Source organism: Rhea pennata, chromosome 10, assembly GCF_028389875.1.
Source record: "Rhea pennata isolate bPtePen1 chromosome 10, bPtePen1.pri, whole genome shotgun sequence".
NCBI classification, from domain to species: domain Eukaryota; kingdom Metazoa; phylum Chordata; class Aves; order Rheiformes; family Rheidae; genus Rhea; species Rhea pennata.
Window position 1 is genome coordinate 1,599,868 of NC_084672.1, and position 19,208 is coordinate 1,619,075.

The following is a 19,208-nucleotide window of genomic DNA, read 5'->3' on the forward strand; positions in this document are numbered from 1 at the left end:
CTTATCATCTCTGTATTCTTGCTTTGTTACTATGAACATATGAAAATTGAAATTGTTTTCACAAGCTGATTTGCACGTTAAATAACACTGTCAGTTCAACAGTCATGACTAGGCAATTATTCCAAAATAATTCATATTACTGAGCAGTTGCTAGTTATAATAAAATTTGAAATGGCACAGAAACATTCCTAAAGTGCATTACTGCAACTAAATAAATAGCAGCATTTATGACTTTTCAAAACAAAAGACCTGAAAAAGAAGGGTTTGCGACCAGAATAGAAATATTTCGCACTTTAAAAAGAAAAAGCTGAAAAATACACAAAGCAGAAGCCTTGTATTATCAGCCTATAGAGATACAACTTAATAACAAGGGATTCATACCTATAAGACAGAAGGTGCTCTTCAGAAGTCCAAAGCACACAGTGGCAGAACCTCCCCAAGTCTATTGAAACTACACACACACATACTTTTTTGGGTTTGCAAGAACCGTCTCCCATTTAACCACTGCCTAGTATAGTCATTATAAGAATACAAGCCTGTAGTGATAACAAAGCAGTTACTTTATCAAGTTATTACTGGCAGTAGGTTACATCCCTTTGATACGATCAACAGGATTCCAATGCAGTATTACATTAAGCTCATGGTTTTCTTCGCCTAAAAGGAGAAAAAACAAAAAGAGTAGTCACAAACTGCTTCCAGTTTTTATACAGCAGCAATTTTCCATAACACCAGTCAATAGCCTTTTTTTTCTTAAAAAAAAGAAAAAACTATTCTGATGTATGCAAAGTTTCACATACTTCCTAAGCTAGAAAAGTATTGACATCAGCAAACTAGAGGTTATTCATCAAGAAACAGTTGGGTTTTGCCTAAAAAAAAAAAAAAAAAAAAAAAGCTATGAACTAAAACCGAAGTTTTATTTCAATTATTTAATAAGCTTGAATAAATACAAGCTCCACTTCAACACAAAAAGTAAAAGATTTTGTACTGTATTACAAGGCTGTAGCAAAGCTGCCAAGTAACAGTAGCAGCCATAAGCAGGTCCCAGGTTCTAGTGAGAGATGTAATAAAGCGTATGCTAAGTTGATGACAAACACACGTTTGCGACAGTGTGAAGCAGGGGTTATCCATTTCAAATACCCCTTGAAATACCTTTCCACTACAGCTGTCTACATGAGATCAAAGACAATAGCTATGGTACAAAAGTATGGTAGAAACTATTAGTTTCACTATTTGGATGCCAAATGCAATCAGTGAGATTGATTTTGGCTTCATAGAAGTCTCTTTACCTCTCCAGCCCTCTCCTGCCTGTAAACACGTCTTGTAAAACTGCAAATTTTCTTCCCTGAGTTGAATAGGTCACCTCCAGAGCACTGCCAGCACCTATCTGCAAGAGGCCAAATCTGGATATTGAATTCTGTTCTCCAACACTTAAGTTACCAAAGCTATCTTATCTGAAATATTTGTCAGCAAAGTGTTTCATCAGACACAGGGCTCAAATGTTGGGCACTGACTTTACAAACTGCAAGGTCATTTCGATATCCTTCTAGGAACTGTGACTTCTGACTTGATACGTTTAAATCTATGGGTGCAACCAACATTTTCATCTCATCAAGATAAAGAATGATAAGACAGACCTGAGAATTCAGGTTGCTGAATATTTGAACAAAAGGAAGGTTTTTCCAAACATGATGAGAGCCAATGCTTCCTTAACAAAGGCCTTTGGCAATTGCACAGCTGATAGCAGTTAGAATATTAGCTACATTCAAATTTACCATTAGGCATTATCCACCGTTGCCTCAGTTTACATCCCAATATTGTAAATAAGGGTATTTGAGACCTTATTTAATCTAAAGGTATATATGTATAAAAAAAGAATATTTCCTACTATATCAGCATCTGCTAAAGGCTAGGGGAGGGGAAGGAGCGCAATGCAGTTCATCAGTTTTAGCAGTTCAACCTACTACTTTTACCATCCCTAACTATTCCACTTTTAACATGCCAGGCATGTCATGGCTCCAGCCCACTTTTTACAGTCCATTTAGTCCACTCTGAATTGCTTTTAAAGGGTAAGAAGCTTGACATTCTGCTCACTGCACTGCAGGCCAGAATTTAAGTAGAACTATTAACATGTCTTCTGGGCAAAAATCTCCTACAAATGTATCATCAGCTCATTTCCAGCACTAATACTCTGGGATAGAATTGTTTAAAGGGTTATGCACCACAAACCTAAAGCTGTAAAGGCATTGTAGTCAAGTGGAGAAAAAAAGAAAAACATCTCATTTCGTGTCATCAGGCTTCATCCTGAAATATTAGAGCAAGAACCTAACAGCCCAGCTACAGATGAGAGATGCACTTACTTGGGCTGAGCATGATGCTGATATCCAGGTCCAAGAGTAGATCCTGCCCTCATCTCCACTGCCACAGAACACTGAGAAAACACAAAGTCAGTCTCTAGCACCCCAAAACCCTGCCAGCCTTACTCCACATTTTCATCCCAATCAAGCATGAGATGTCGTTCCCCCCCTCCCCCCCTTGGTAGCTTACTCTAGTTTCTACATCAGTCCATTCAGAGTCTGCAGCATCTTCTGGTGGGTTAGGATTAGAAGGTGACGATCTTCGCTTTCGACTGAAAAGGGAGGAGGGAGAAAAGTGTTACAGGAATGCCATGTACTTTGACAGATTCTTGAATACAACCAAATACATTTAAAGTAATTCTTTAGACAATATAAAAGAGCTTTGTTCCTAGTAGCAGAGCAGCCTTACCAGCAACTCCAACATCTATAAGAAGCTTTCCAGAAGTTACTTCTATACAATTTCAATTCAGGTACAAAAACTTTCTGTTCAATCACTTGAACCAAAATTAGTTACACATGTACTACTGGAAAAACAGGAGTCCCTGTCAGAATCTAAAATTAAGAACACAACTCACCCAGTTGGAGATTCTTGCTTTAGAGTCTCTATCTCTGTGAACTGGACAGCCTGTCCACCGCCTCTGGTTTTGAAAACATCACCCTGGAAGCCAAAAATCGGTTACCAAGTTGCAGTCATTAGGTCAGTATGATTGCTACCAGCACAAGTTTTCACATGAAAACTTAAGTGCTTACAGCCTTCCTTGCAGACTGGTAACCAGCAAAGATATGTGCCTGAATACATTTTCCCCCAGCCTCCTTGATTACACACAGGGAAATAAAGATGGATCATCACCTACTGTGACAATCATGCAAAATACCCAGGGAGCAGTCACTATTTTGACAAATTTCTGCACAATAGCAATGCCTAAGTATAACACAGACACAAACAATATCATTGACTCAGTGAAACTTCCATTCCACGGCATGAACAAGCGTATGGTCATCTAAAGCTTCACTTCTGGAAACATAGCTGAGACCTCTAAGGTTAGCTTAGTGAGGGTTGTTCGTTTTTTCAAAGTCTAAAGAAAATACTGGAAGGCCCATAACTACACAACAAGTGAACTCAAGTTCCAGAAACCAAGAGCTCCCAATTTGCCTTAAGTAATTATAGTCAGTATTTTGAGACACAAACATTTCAAGTGTTCAAAGCCTAGGTTATTGCAACAATTTGCTTGTCAGTTTAATCCTGGAAATTGTGTTCTGGAACATTCGGGTATCCATCACTGCAGCAAGCCTATGCATGCTGCTGCAGAAATCAAGTATCACTCCAGTAAGACTGATTCCATAAAAACATCAGCTGCAAACAGAAGCCCAAGCCCATTTGGGCTGCACTGGAGAGGGGGGTGAGGGGGGCACACAACACTTAATTGCTTTCAAGATAAATAAGCTTGGAATAATTTATAGAAAGTAGCGACAACGTTCAAGAAAAGCATTTTCAGACTTCAAAGCTCAAAATCAACTTTGCAAAATTTCCAAATCAAACCTCTAGGTACATTTAGTCAAATGTACCTTTTTGCAAGCCGGTAAGACTGTAGCACAAATACATTGTCAGAAATAGGAGTTGACAGGGTTATCACACATTTACCGTGAGGGTGTTTTCTTTACCTTAATTAGTTTTGTTTCAATCTCCCCATCAGAGGCTAGCTCCTGGTGCGTCAGCATATATTTGTCACACTTAGCTAGTGCTTTTTCACTTGCAGCCGCTACTGTGATGGCATGAGGGACATGCGGCTGCATGACTGTTTCAGTGGGCAGATTAGAAGGTGGCTTATGATCTACCCATCTCTCCCCAGCTGAGCGTGACCGTCTGTGTCTGAGACGAACTGGAGGTGCATTCTGATCAAAGTAGAAGAGAATCAGAAGAAATCAGCACACGGTAAATTTCTCAAAGGGTATCATTAGCAAAAGTGAGCTTTTCAGGTCTGGTTAAAACATATCTGTATGAAGATCAAAGACTTATGAATAAAGTACTTTCAGAATCCATCCTTGAAAGGCACCACTACTGAGCACCTTGCTTAAGATTATTAATGGATTTTTCTGTGCCAGTTTCTATTGTTTGTCAATTTTAGTTAAGCATTATTTAATCAGTTGCATTCCATATGCAATAAAGTTTTCTCAGGGAGGACATCTGTATCTTTTGAAGTGCTCCTCCAAATTTCCAAATCAGGATCGATTCCTATAGATGTATTAACCCACCTGAAAAGACAGATTTTGAAATGTTTCCAAGGGTGCATTCCTTGATCAAGTAAGTAGTTTTTGTGGTAGTAAAGGAAGCAGAGTAAGTATGGATTTTTAAACATCTTTAAAGGATGATGCGAGGCCTCATAGTACTTTTCAGTAAAAGGAGCAGAGCTAGAGAGAGTATCTCCTGTGCTAGTGCTACTGCTTCTCAATTCAGCTGTTGAGAATCCATAGGAGTGACTGAAGTTCATTTATTTTTATTGTGTTAATAAATATTGCTGTCAGATGCTTAGCAAAAATAGAAGACCCATAACCAGGAATAACTTGCTTAAAAAAAATGGATCCCTTTCAGTACTTTCCAAAGATCTGTAATACTGTTATACCAAGGATCAGTTCTACTCCCTTGCTTGAGACTTGTGGCCTTTTTGTCCATAAACAAGCAGAACTAGTAAGGCCATTGAAAGGCCCTTGAAGCATTATTGAGCTTTAGAAAGAATATTTGCAGGCTCTCTCCATTCCATTTACACACTAATTTTACAGACCTCTGAATCATAGTGAAGTTACGTAATTCAAATCTGTAAGTCCAAATCTATCTACTGTATTTTTAGGTGAGGAGCAATTATGATTTTTGGTAATAGATATACCCCTTACAAGTCTAAAGCATCTCTAAATAAAAGAGACCCCACAATAGAGACACACTGCTTTCAGCAAAAGTTTTCCATAAAAGAAAGATTTCCTCAATACTTCCCCCTGCACCCCCTTTTAGTGAGCAAGTACTGGTTTCTGTTGATGCTTTTTGAAAACAGCTTTGCCAAGCTGCCTTAGAAGTTATGCCCTAAGGGCATGCTACTACTGGTTACATTTTACTGTAAGAGAGACCACATCTTTCTTTGCTAAGAGTGGCTTATGTGTTAGTTAATTAGAATAGCACTAGCTTGAAAGCACATCCCTACTTCAAAGGGCTAGCAATTAGGAATTTTGGAAATATTACTAAAAATGAATCATACCATGAGAAAACTTGTCAAGAGAGCTTCTCAAGAGGAGAAAAGACTGATTTAGTTTCTTTTGTACAATTATTTAGATTTTCCTGAGCCACTATGACAGAGCTATAATGTGACACAGACAAGCTTCATGGATACAAACATCTGCATGCATCAATTTAATGGAGGAAGGAAGAGGAGGAGGAGAAGTGTCCCAACCGTAAACAAAGTCCCCCCGCTTTAACATACACGTGAAAATTTGGGAGGATTACTCTAAGAGCAAACTTAACATTCATACAAGTAAGATGCTTGTCCAAGCACTATTTCCAATAAACATTTGCACAAATGGCTCATAAGACCACCTTTTAAGCTGCCCAAACAGACTATGGTAAATTGCAGACTGCAAGATAGATCTGAGGAGACAGACAAATTGAAAAACAAGGAGATTCATAGACAGAGAAAAGGTCTAGCTAGTTCAGAATTCCTTACAAGAGCTATCTACATCCAAGCAGGAGACAGGTATACAGTTTTTAAAGAATTTTCAATTGTCAAATTAAGAAGTCAAATAGAATAAATAATGAAACTCAGCTTGGAAATAGTACTGTCCTATGAAAAATACATTATGGAATGAGCTCCGATCTGTTTTAGGTGTGCTCTATGTAAAATAGCAGTTAAAATGAGCTTCTGAGACAGACTAAGCAACACTATGTTTAGTTTTTGACAGGAGCAGCACTAACCCTGCAGCACTGGTCCTCTTCTATTTCTAGCTCATCTCTACGCCTGGGAACCTCAATGACTCCAGTCCAGCACATCCCTCGCCTTCTCTCTGAAGCATTATAGTTTCTACTTTGTTCTGGTTCTTGTAGTCTACTCCTTGCATTAGAAGTGCCACTGGTATGCTTGTGTGAAGGGATTTTCTGCTCCCATTCCGTAATACAGGATGCCACAGAAATGCTGCTACAAGAATTAGAACGTCTGTGCACCTGTGGGTTGCTCACAAGTCGCTGGCTGTTAGGGACCTGAGTAATGCAGTTACTAGAAGTCTAGAGAGAATAGGAAAGAAGTTAGTGAACATGCAGAACTGTCAACTTAAGCCAATAAAATGGTATCACACTGCACATTGTATTCAATTCAGATATTCAGCTTATGGTTTTGGACAGTTAGTGTGTTTCAGTGACAGCATTAAGAATCAGGTATTCTTCCAATACTAGGAGCACTAGAAGATAGCAGCACGAATAAAGAATACTGATAAATACAATTGGAGAAAAAGAACTCAGAGGTTAGTCATTCAAATTCTGTGCTTGAGGACCTTTTCTAGGCACTAAGACAAGTGACCTGCATTTTAGTTCATTCTTACAAAAATACTTGTTTCCATGTCAAGTGTTTCATAGGCAACTTACAGGTACTGGTGAAGGAGACACTGATCTCTGAACAGGCTTCTCTCTGTCTCTCTCCCGTGAAGGCCTCTCAGGTTTCTCATTCTTTGGTTCAGTAACAATGGCCTTTAGTTGCTTCAGTTTTTCATCTTTGACCCAAAGTTTGTTCTGCATTTCCAGCTGCTTTGCTGCTACACGACGTTCCTGGAAAGACAAGTGAGAAAGTGCAAAGTACGCTACACAAAAGCGTAAGCAAGTAATTGTACTGAAAATCAAAAGACAATCATATATTCCAGATTGAATGAAAGTTTTCCCTGTTAAGACATAAGGTATTGAAAATAACAGCAAATCAAGTAAAAAATAGACTTGCCAAATTCCAGAACAATACCATATTCAATGCCATAAATAATTTGCCTTTTGAATTAAGGCAAATGGGAGTGTGTTTAACAACAGTTCTATCAATGGTCCTGAAGCATGAACTTGCAGTATTAATCCCTCATATTTCCTTTCCTTATTGCATGTCAAGCACGAGTTGAGCAAGAGCGTATGCAACGAGAAAGAAGAAACTGATAGCAGGCTCCTGTTGGCAGCTGACAGAACAACGCGAGAATCACTCCTGAAATCAGAGAGCCAGAAATTCAGAAAACAAATTCTAGATATTGGAGTGAAATGAGGAATTGCTTGACCGCTGTTGTAGCTGCATCAAAAGTTCGAGAAGTATATCCAAACAGATCGTACTTAAAAGAGATTAAGCTGAAAATTTTTAAACTCCATATTTAAAGCCAAACATCTTTAATCTTAATACTACTTTAACTGTAAAGAAAAAAGAAAAAAATCCACAACCAAAACCACAATCCATCACACACACAACATAGAAAGGCATAAGGGAGCAATGTTAATAGATACAGCAGCATACTTACACACTCCTTTTCCCATTTCATGGTCGTTTCCGCCACCATGCCTTGCAACCGTGCCTCCAGTCTACGCTTGTCAGAAGCTTGACGCTGCAATTTCTGACTCTTGCTTTCTAGTTCTTGCTGGAGATTACGTTTATCTTCCTCATAAATTGTAGCAGTTTTCTCCAAAATCTCAATCTAGAGGAAGAAGAGAAGGACTCGGCTAGGCGTCTTACAAGAACAACCATCTAAGCTCAAGACTGCTAGTCATATTTCATTAAGTTAACAAGAGCAAGAATACATTAGCAGTTCATACACACACACACAAATTCCAGAAAGTTTTGGATATTTTGCAACTTTAAGTTGCACATCTCAAAGTATTGAGATGTGCCTCACCTAATAAAAAAGCCAAAAAGCTAAAAACTTTCAGTTGAAGTTTTCCCCAGAAAATACTCTATACCTTATATTCCAGAGTTTTAGTTTTCTTCTCCAGGCGTTCTAACTCCATTTTCTGTCCTGCTATTATTTTCTCTTTTTCAGACAGTTTTCCTTGAATATAGTTTTCCTTCGATACAACGCTGGAATCAAATTCTTGCAGCATAGTTTTAAACGCAAGCACTGCAAGAGAATCAACATATTTTAATCCTCTCACTCTATCCTCCAGATAGAGGACAGTTCTTCCACTCCCACCAGTTTAATGCTACCAGCTATTTCATTCCTCCAAGCAAAGAATTTCTAAACTATCAATTGAGACAAGGTATTTACTCTGTGGTGGTACAGAGGACGTCCCTGAAGAGTAGTGAGACAAAAGTCCAGTTCAACACTGATGTTCAAATTCTTACCATTCTTGGCAAATTCCTCTGACAACATTTGTCGTAGCTTATGGCGTTTTTCCAGGACTTCAATAAGCTTTGGAAGTGTTTGATCATCATTAACATCCAATAGTTCACAGGAAGGCAATGGAGGAAAGCTCTGCAAAAGCATTTCTGAAACAGATTGCTCTTCTGTTTCTGTAAGATTTAAAGCCAAGAAAGTCTGTCAACAATCTACAGATTGGAAAAAGTCCGTTTGACAATGCATAGCCATAGATCATTCATTCCATAATATTATGAAGTAGACAGAATAATTACTAAGAACTAGGAGTTTTCAGAAGAGTTGACAGTATTGAAGAAAGATTAAATGTGACATTTTTGATTCATTACTTTAGAATACCTCCAGGCAACTCCTGCTTTCTACAGTAAGCCTTAAGCATACAAAAACATCAAAGTATCAGCATCAGTATAACTATTTCCTTTCAGGAGCTGCAGTAACAGAACCATGAATTCAGCTCATCACCAATTACAAAGAACTACTCTGATGCTGTAGTATAAGCCCAGTTACTGTAAAAGTAGTACTGCAGTATAAAAAAAGCAACTCAAATATATATAATACAGAATAAGCTCACAACTAATGCATAAATGAAGTTTCTTTTGCACTTTCAATGTCTGGATCTTTAAGGACTTTTAAGGTCTTTGTTTTTTTAAATAGCATTCATCTGCAACAAACAGAAAAGCCTGTGCTGTAATCACCTAGCATTTTAGCATTTACCTCCATTTATTGGGCCACCTCGCATCTCCAATTTCCGTGAAAGTTCTTCTCTAAAGGCCTGATTCCTAAAGCGCCGCCCTGGTGTTAAGCCACAGAGTGGTTTATCAACAGGTCTTGCAACTTCAACTTCCTGTGTCATTTCTGCAAATCGCATCACTTGCTACAAAAGAACAAAAGCAAGCTTAACAATGAATCTAAATAGAGCAAGTCCAAAATGAATTGGGAAGTAATATTTTAGGCCAATAAGAGCTTTAGAGGAGACATTATCAAGCTGTAATATCAGGTAGCTCCCAGCAACACAGCTTGCAATTTTAAAGTGGAGCATCTGAAAAATCTTTCTAGTAACATTCTCCCCACCCCCAACCTCCACCCCAAAAGAGCCAGGGAACTGACTGTGCAAACACCCGACTGAAGTTCTTGCAGGTACTTCCACAGTGGAAATTAAGCACTTGCACATTGCAGTGGGTTTGGACTTTTGTAAATAAGATGACTTCTCCTAATTTGCGTACAATGTAGTTGTAATTTTTAAGAAAAATGAGACTTAAAGGGCACATCTACCTAATGGTAGCATATTTGATTACATGAGGAGTCCAAGCAAAGATTACCATTCCTATACCCTGCTAAACAAGTGCAGTAATTTGATGATAAACATGAACGAGGGAAAGAGGAGAAGAGAGGGAAGATCTACAAGTTACCAAGCTTTCCTCGTAGTCTTCAGCTTTGGGATTAACGCACACAATCATACGCACTTTTCCTTCTCCATCAAAATAGTTCTTGAAAAGATGAGTCAGTTTGGAATCTCTGTATGGAACCATCTTAGAACACACACAAAGATCTAGTAAGCTTTCATTAAACCAGATCTTCATCAAAAGATAATTAGATGATCAGTTGCATACCTTATTTGTTCCATACATCTGGTTTTCCCGTAAAACTTCAATACATGTTCTTAATGTCATTAGTGACTGATTAATATTACCTAAAAATAAATAAAAAAAATGCTCCTTAAGCAGCCATTTAGATCATGTTCCCAAATTATTTAGTAGTTTACTTAAGAATAAACTGCCTGGACTCTTAAGTAAGATGCATCACAGATAACTGCTCTAATTAGTCTGAAGTATCCATGAATTTAGTACTACAAAAGAAAACTTCTAATTTCTAAACTTGAGGATTTAAGACCATCAGATCAGATAACTGGACATCAGAACAGTACACTCCCCCCCACCCCCGCTTTTTTCCTCCTTTTTGCTAGGAGGCAGACTAGTACTTGAATATGAGCATATATACAACAAATGAACTGTCTAAATATGGTGCATACCTGCTTCACGCAACCTGTTCCCTTCAGCTTTTGTTCTGTTAGTTCTTTCACTTCCAGCTAGATCAACCAAAGACAGCTGGCTTAAAGTGATCTGTTCTTTCTCCTATTACAGGAAAGAAAATTATGTTAGGCTAATGATTAGCACTGTGTTGCCTCCTGTCTAAGTGTGGGGTTAAAGGGGGGGACACCCTCAAAATCCAGAGCCAACATACAAACTTAAAAGATCCCATGTTGCAACTTTAGGAAGAGTCTGAGAGAGTTATTATAATCCTTAATGCAAGAAAGTGTCCACCACCAGCTTTCTAGTATATAATTTTTCAAATATGTTCTGGTTTGGACCACAAGATAGATGCAGCAAGTGCACTCATTCAAAGCCTCTCAGTTTTATACTCTTAACAGTTTTAGCTTAAGAGGAACAGAGGTAAATAATAATAATAATAAAATAAAGGAACGAGCAGTTTTATTCCCCATTTTAATGCTCTACTTTTATTATAGAGAGGAGATTCATTCTGACAGAGATCTCAGAAATTTAAAAAGTCTGATTTGCTTCACAATGAAATTGCTAACTAGCAAATGCATATGTTCAAGACAAGTTCACTATTTAGGTAGATCATGCTGCAAGGTTCTCTACTTCTTCCAACACACACAGAGTTTTTTAATAGTCTACTCATGAATTCACCTGTAGCACATTATCACCATCTGCATCCAGGGGTGCCTGAGCCAATTTTATTATAAAAACACTGTGAGAGCGACTAGATTCTCTATTCAGCTGAGTATTTGCAATACGCCTTTTCTTTTGACCTGTTTAAAGCAAAAAACAAAAAAGTAGCTGTGTTTTATTTAACAAACTTGTCACTTAGCAAAGTGAATTCTGTTTCCACCACGAGAGTGAGAAAGATTACATGTCTATACTGAATTTTAAAAGTTATATTTTAATATAATTTACCTCTCCAAAACACTTCAAAAGCTTCTTCTGTAGATTTCACCTCTACTTCGGTGCATCCTGTGACATACATGTTGTGATTCTGGTCCTCACGCAGTATTTTAGATTGTGGAGGTCTTAAGGAGGAAGACAAAAGAAAAAACCCAAAACTGAAGGGAGTTTTATATACGACTGTACATTTTATGTCATGCAAATTTGTTTGTTTAAATATAAAGTTAAGACTGAACGTGTCAATTATCCATACAGTAGATGGAAGAAGTACAAATACACGGACACACACTCAGCCAGGATTAGTTACACTTCAGCTACTGCTTTAATTTAGAAGCTACATTTAATTGCAATTCTTACTGGAAATCACAAGTTTAGATGGCAGCTATTATTTTTTTTTCTACATGCATATGCTCATACAGAAGCAAGATTGCTTCAGAAGTATTCTGCATTTGCTAGTAAAGCAAGAAAAGGTAGGGAGTCAGTCTGAGTTCATTTTCTGCTTCTACTACAAAGAAATTTCACTTTTCTATATGGTGAATAATATGCTTATGCACATACATAAAGTCACCGTTTCGCACAGGAGTGTTGCAATTGTTCCACCTACCAAAAAAACAGGGTTAAAAAAATATTAAATCATTCAGCTTTCGTCAAAAATGATTTTATATTTAATACACTGCAGTTTCCATAAAGGGAAATACTTTAAGATCCTTCCTAGGCTGACTTGGGGGTGATGAGCAAGATACTAAACCAAATACTTTAATCCTTCCTTAAAAAGCTTACAAAGCTTACATACACATTCAAACTCGTTTCAAAGCAGTACCCTAGAGCTAGCGCTTGATGCCTGAGTGCAATGTGCAATGAGTTGTTTTGCTCTAGTTAATCTTTACAAATTGGCCAACTCTAACTAGGATGTATGCCAATACATACGTACGGGGGGGGGGGAGGGTTAATGGGTTTAGAGTTAAAAATATATATTCAAAGTGTAACTTTCAGACTGTGCTTTTTCCAAAGATCTCAATATTCACCAGTTTTGGACATCAACCAGATACATGTCTTTCCACACAATAGCCAAAATTTCACTTAAGACACCATTCATCTCTTTCTATAGAGATGGTCAGCATCAAGAGAAATAATATGCAAGCTTGCATTAACAGTAATTAAGAACCAGAAGTGGCTTTTCCCCAATACACTTTGTTTCCAGGCGGAAAAAAAGCAGCTCTGAAACTGCTTACTCTAATTGCCATCATCTGCTACAAATACTACTTGCAGAATAGCATGAACATCCTTAGAATCTCAGTGGAATACAATAAGTTTTCCAACAAATCCCATATTTACTTATTGATCTGCCATTATACTAACGAAGAGAGTACTAAGTCTTAGAAGCAGCAACAGAAAGACCATCAGTACCTGACACACTTAAATGCTTTTGCCTAGACTCCTTGACCATCACCCTTCTCACATTATGGAGTTGAGCCAGACTTGCCAAAATTTCAGCTGAAGACATATCACAGCCCCCATAAAAGTGTAACTGAAGCCATCAACAAAGGTATTCATAAAACTTACTTTGGTTTTATGGGATCAAAGGGAGCTTCTTCTAACAGGTCATAAATGTAGTTATTGTAGATCTCAATATAAGAGACAAAGACACTATACACATTATCTTCATCAACTTCTTCCACTTTGCAGTGATCTTGGACATTGATCATATCAGCAAATTCTGGATCTATTTGTCGCCTGTTGAACACACAGAACAAGAAATTGTAATGGAGTATCCACAGCCAGCTAACATCTTATAGATAGTGACTGTAAAATTCAGAAGTCTATTGACAGATAGCATGATTCTTGCACTAAAAACTACAAACAAAACATCCAGTTTTTCAGAGTGCTTTTTAAAATTTTATTTGATTTAAAGGTTTAAATATATTAAGTTTTCAGCTGTCACTGCTGTACAGTTACAGTAAGAATTGCAGAATTCCTGGATAGTTTGCATTTGTATCATCTTCCATTCAGCAGTCTCACTTGTTTGGCCTCACAGTATCACTACTAAGTGAAATCATCACATTTTACTCATGGGAAGGTACAGCTACAAAGACAGAATTAAGTTGCCTGATTCTGTATCTTCTAATCTAAATTACACTTAATTACACAATTCCTCAAACCACAAGAAAGTTTATATATAAACTTTCACTAATACTTTTTTCTTCTTTAAGAGAGGAGTCAAGAGACAGTTAAGATCAGAATTTCAGAATAGTGACATTAATTCATTCTGCACGCTACAATAGTTACTTACTTTCCAGATGGAGTTTTTGGAACAGGCATGGCATCTCTTTTCTGTCGCTCTAATAGAGCATCTACTTCACACTGAACATCCACACCATTCTTGTCATCAAGCTTAAAAACCTGAGTACAGTGAATATACAACATTTAGCCAATATAACGACAAATAATAGAGAATACAAGGCTTTGGCCAGCAAAACACAAGTTATGTGATTAAGCTCTGGTAAAAAGCAAATACTGTGCCCCGTCCTAACACTCAATCTGCTGGCTTGGTTCAACAGAAGACAGATATTCCAGGATAAATATTTCACAAAAGCTTCCAAGTTAGCATTCTACTAAGGAAAAGACTTTAGCATTATTTCCAATATTTTCAGACATCAGAAAATCCAGAGACGTTTGACAACAAGGAAAGTTTCAAATCGTTTCCTACGTTAGTAGATACAGAATCAGATCAAGCCAGAGGAGGCCAATGCTCAGAAAGCTTTTCTTTTGTTTCTCATTCTTTAACTATCTTTTAAAAAACAATTACAAGGATAACCAGACCAGAGTATTTATTTTTACAAAGTGTCCCTCCTAGCTACTACATCTGCCTCCTTTGCCCTACGCTTCCAATTCTGTTGTTTAAACATTTCAAACAGTAATTTTTCTAGTATTTTAGGCTGCTGCAAGCAACAACTAAAGAATTTAGTGCAAAACTACACACAAATCGCTTGGCCTGGAACAGTCCTATGCTGTTGAAGATCATATCCAAGCACCGAGGAAGAAGTCCTCCATCACCAGGAGATCCTGTCATGGTATGTGTTTTTCCACTGCCCGTTACACCATATGTAAAAAGCAGGCCTAGGAGAGACAGAAAGGTAATGAAATGGCGCTGTCTGTCTTTAAAAAGCTCAGTTACAATCTCACTCATCATCTTTCTCAAGTCTTCCCAAGTATTTGGGAAAGCCAACGACTCCTTCTGAACAGTTAATAGTAAATTATTCCAGCCCCTCACAAAGCCGCTATTAATCAGTCAATACCAGTATTTGCATTGATACATACTGCAACTAGTAATGCTTATAATCCTGTTTTCAAAGGGTATATTTAGAAGGCAAAATGGAATAAATTTTTCCCAAGTCCGAGTTGCAGAGGACTGGTTTATCTTGACAGTTACTGGGGAGTCTGACATTAGCCAGATACTTCAAGGACCAACATAGTGATATCAAACTGTGCCCAGGACATCAAATCCTAGAAAGACATATTGATTTATTTTAAAAATCAGTCTTTAGGTAGTAAAGTCATCCCCTTCTGCAAGAGAGAAAAAAAAAAGAGTTTCTCTGGTTAATAATATACAAAAAACCTAGACCTTGACACAAGTAACATGCATGCCACAACACAGCTGACTAAGTTTAGAAGTAAGGAAAAGCAGGAAGAGCTTCCAAGAATGCTATATAAGAGACGAACCACAAATATTTTCATTGAAGTAGGAAAGTATTTATGATTTCTTCTTAGACAAACTAAAAAACCTTGACACAAGTGAAGTCACAGCAATAAGAAAAAAAAAAAATGGACAATAGGCATACAAAAAGTGGCAAAAACCAAGTCCCTGCTTACCATTTTTCCCACGAATGAGGTCTTCCACAAGAGGTTTAGCCACCACATCAAAAAGCTCCTTCTGAGCAACTAGGGTGCCAAATACTTCTTTAAATGAATACTGTGTCTGAAGAAAGAAAATATACTTCCGTAAACATTAAGTTCCTAGAAGTCTGTTGCTTCAAAATGTGTCATACCTTAGAACTGTTTTTCACCAGCTTACCAAAGAGATATAGATTCTATTTTAAGATCATACCAACATTAGAATACATAGTTGCTTCAGTGTAAGTATGCTGAGAATGAGCTCAGATCTGCATAATGAACAGCAATTTTTTCATCTTCATAGAACTTAAGTCCTATGAATAATAAATAAAGAAAATCATCACAAAGCCTGATGTCCTAGCAACCAGAGAATCTCACCATTTTCAGCTTCAAGCCCAAAACTTCTGCTCAAGCCCAACTATCCCAGCACTCAGCAATTAAATACCCACAATGGCTAGAGACAAGTTGTTCCAGCATTTAACCAACCTTAAGTTTGTGTCTTTTTCTAGACTAGTCCCAATTTCCAGTCCTAAAATTTCAACATACATACAAACATCTTTTTTTGAGTTTGAGTATGCACGTATGTTTGAGTTTTGATCACTCTTCATTAAGGCACTTGCCCATGTAAATATTTGCACTTTTAAGTTTTCCAACAAAGGTCTGGTTACCAAACTTCTATTTAACCTTTGGCTCTTTTTTAAGCCTTTAATAGTTGCTTTACATATCCTTAAGAATTTCCTATATTGAAATCAGTAACAGGTATTCCATATCTCAACTGGCATTCACTATTTTTCTTCTCAGCAACCTAAAGAACATGTCTTCTGAGTTACACTGCTGCACTGGGAACTTGCAGGCAACTGTTTTACTACCAAATTACGTTCAGTGCCACAGCCGTCCAGCTCCTTGTTCTGTACCTAAATCCTCCCTTCCTAGTCAATACACCTGCTAGGTTAAACACACATACTGGTCAAGTAGCAACATGAGCTGCTGGCTGTGAGTGACCTACTACTTGCTTTTCTTCATTTCATAACATTTCATCGCTTCCAAATAAGCAACAAGTTTTTCTGTCACAGAAAATGTAAAGAAGGGAACTTTGATTTTTGCCCAGTGTGAAGTTTGAGATAAAGCAACTCTTAATTCATTTAACACTGGTTTTGCCGTTTGTTTTCTTTTAAGTAGTCTTACATGGCAGAATCCTTAAATCTAAATATTAGTCAGCTCTATTTTTTCTTTTAATACTTTTAGTCCTTTCCTGGCTCCCCACAAATAAGCCTTAAGACCTGGAGGCTTTATCTGACGCCTTAGGAAAGCCTGCATTTTTGCTCTGGATGGTTTTTCCGAAAATTCACCTTTCTGAGAGCACCAACCGCATAGGCGCTGCTGACTTGCGCCACCACATGAGGATACCGGCAGCCAGCAGAAAATAAGGCCACCAGAGGCAGAGACCCCCGCCTGCAGCGCCGCGCGGCCATTACCTCCCGGTACTCCCCGTTGCGGGACACGCGGTAGCCGTCGGGCGGGTGGATCTGCACCGTGGTCTCGTTGATCACCTCGATGCAGCACTCCTGGTCCGGGCGGCTGAGCGGCCGCACCCTGCAGTACACCTGCGGGCACACAGCCCCGTTGTGGCGGCGGCGGCGGCGGCCCGAGCCCCCCCCCGACACCGCCGCCACCCCGCGGCGGCCCCGCACTCACCCCCACCGGATCCTTCAGGCTGGGGTTGGACGGCTTCTTCGGCGCCGGCCTCCGCGGCGTCTTGACCCTACTGGGAGAAGAAGCGAGGCGTCAGCGCGGGGGCGCCGGGCCGGGCCGGGCCCCGGGGCCCCCCGCGCCCCCTCCCCCCCGCGCCCCCTCCCCCCCCAGCCGCCACTTACGCCGCCTTCATGGCGCGGGCGGCGGACGGTGGCCGGGCGGCGGCGGACGGTGGCCGGGCGGGGCCGCGCGCCGGGGGTCCCGCGCGAGGCGGGCGCTGCCGGCGAGACCACTCGCGCTTTGAACTTCCCTCCGGCCCGCGCGCCCGCTGTTATTCAAATCTGGCCAATCGGCGCGCGCGGCGGCGTGCGCGTCACCGCGCAGCGCGTTGTTACGTATGGGGCGGGGCGCGGCGCCGAGCGCGTTGCCAGGGCGACGACCGCGGGCCGCAGGGGCCGGAGCGAGGCCCGAGGCCCCGGGCCGCGGCCTGCAGCCCCCCGAGGGGCCTCCTGTCCCGGCCGGCGGCCCCGGTGCCCTCCTCTCCCGGCCGGCGGCCCGTTGCCCTTGAGCGAGGAGCGAAAACAACGCGCCGCCGCCGGTGGGAGCGCGGGAGACCCCTGGGCAGCCGCCCGCGCTCGTCCTGGTCTCCTGTTTCCCTCTTCCTCTGCTTGGTTCAAACAAAGATTCAGGCCCGTGGAGACGGGTGTAGTCCAACGGGGTTGGTCTGCCAGCGCCTCTGCACCGTGCCGGCAGCCGAGCAGCTACCTGCCCCGAGGTAAATGGGTTAATTCCCAGCCCTTCAGGAAACGGCTAATGGCAGAAACCAAAACCTAAAGCGTGGAACTGAGACGCTGAGTGAGGGCGTGTTGAAATACCTGCATCCTGCAAAGGAACTGTGCTTTTAAATCTAACGGACAGACTGGGGTCAAGGCAATGGCGAGGGTGAAATAATTTGTTTTTTAATCGTGGTTAGCAGCTCAGAAAGCCTTCAGGGGGGTGAACTCCATCTCACCTAAACCACAGACTCTTGCCAGTTGTCAGCTTTGGTGCCAATTAACTAAATCAAGTTAGCCAATCCCATTTAAAAAACAGCAAAGGAAAAACAAAGAAACTCCACCAACCTGTCAGTTTTCTTCTGTGACAGACCACTATTGGAGCGACCCATTTAGTGCTCTGGGCAACCTTCGCTTCTTAGTGACTCTTTTAAAGTATATTGAAACAGACACATTTCTTCACACCCCTGCTCATAACACCCATCAACAGCACAAGCAAAATTAAACCTACACAGAAGTAGAACCAGAGCCCAAAGTGCATTTTTACCATCACAGTGTGCCTCACAAGGCAAGATGGGTCTTACACAGTACTGTAAAAACAGATGAGATGGGGTTGTTACCCTCAAAAGCAAACTAAATTGCAAAAGCCCTGGGAACTAACAGAGAAAGGTGCCTGAGGCTGCGCTCCTGACTCATAACAAAAACTTAGCTCTCACTCCTGCTGACTGCTGTTGCAGTGTCTCATGGTACTGCTTTGTACTGCTTCTTGTAGATCCCAGACTGTTTAGGACTTTGTAAGTTTAAACCAGTATATTTACTTCTGTCTGGGAAATGATACATGCATCATGGATGAGAGCACAATTTAAACTGATCACAGAGAGAAAGGTTGCTTAACGAACAAGCTAACAATTCATGTACCCGCTGCCATTTCCAATAGATTGAAGATACAGCCCCAATGGAATGTCAAATGCCAAGGTGATAAAGACATGCAAGGCAGTTAGAAGGTCTGTAACCGAGTATGTATTTGTTTTCAGTTAGGCACAAGCTCCTATCTCTCTGGAGATGGAAAAAAGGCCAAAATAGCTCTGTACTAGTTACCTGATCTAACAGCAGGAGCCAGGATTCTAATCAGCTGTACAGATCGTAAACCTCAGCAAGTAAAGGGAGCAACA

General features: G+C 40.1%; 1 protein-coding gene across 1 annotated transcript; it reads right to left on the bottom strand.

The window, feature by feature from the left end:
• Positions 1-214: 214 nt before the first annotated feature.
• KIF23 (kinesin family member 23) lies at positions 215-17,456 on the bottom strand. Its single transcript, XM_062583732.1, is given in 24 exon segments — positions 215-654; positions 2,358-2,428; positions 2,545-2,626; positions 2,930-3,012; positions 4,017-4,295; positions 6,310-6,615; positions 6,973-7,152; positions 7,869-8,042; positions 8,305-8,462; positions 8,687-8,845; positions 9,432-9,591; positions 10,127-10,246; positions 10,328-10,407; positions 10,747-10,849; positions 11,426-11,547; positions 11,693-11,805; positions 12,239-12,280; positions 13,244-13,414; positions 13,971-14,080; positions 14,661-14,797; positions 15,551-15,656; positions 17,047-17,175; positions 17,267-17,336; positions 17,446-17,456. Coding segments are annotated over 24 exon segments (2,982 nt in total). The 3' UTR covers positions 215-638.
• Between the last annotated feature and the right edge of the window lie 1,752 nt (positions 17,457-19,208).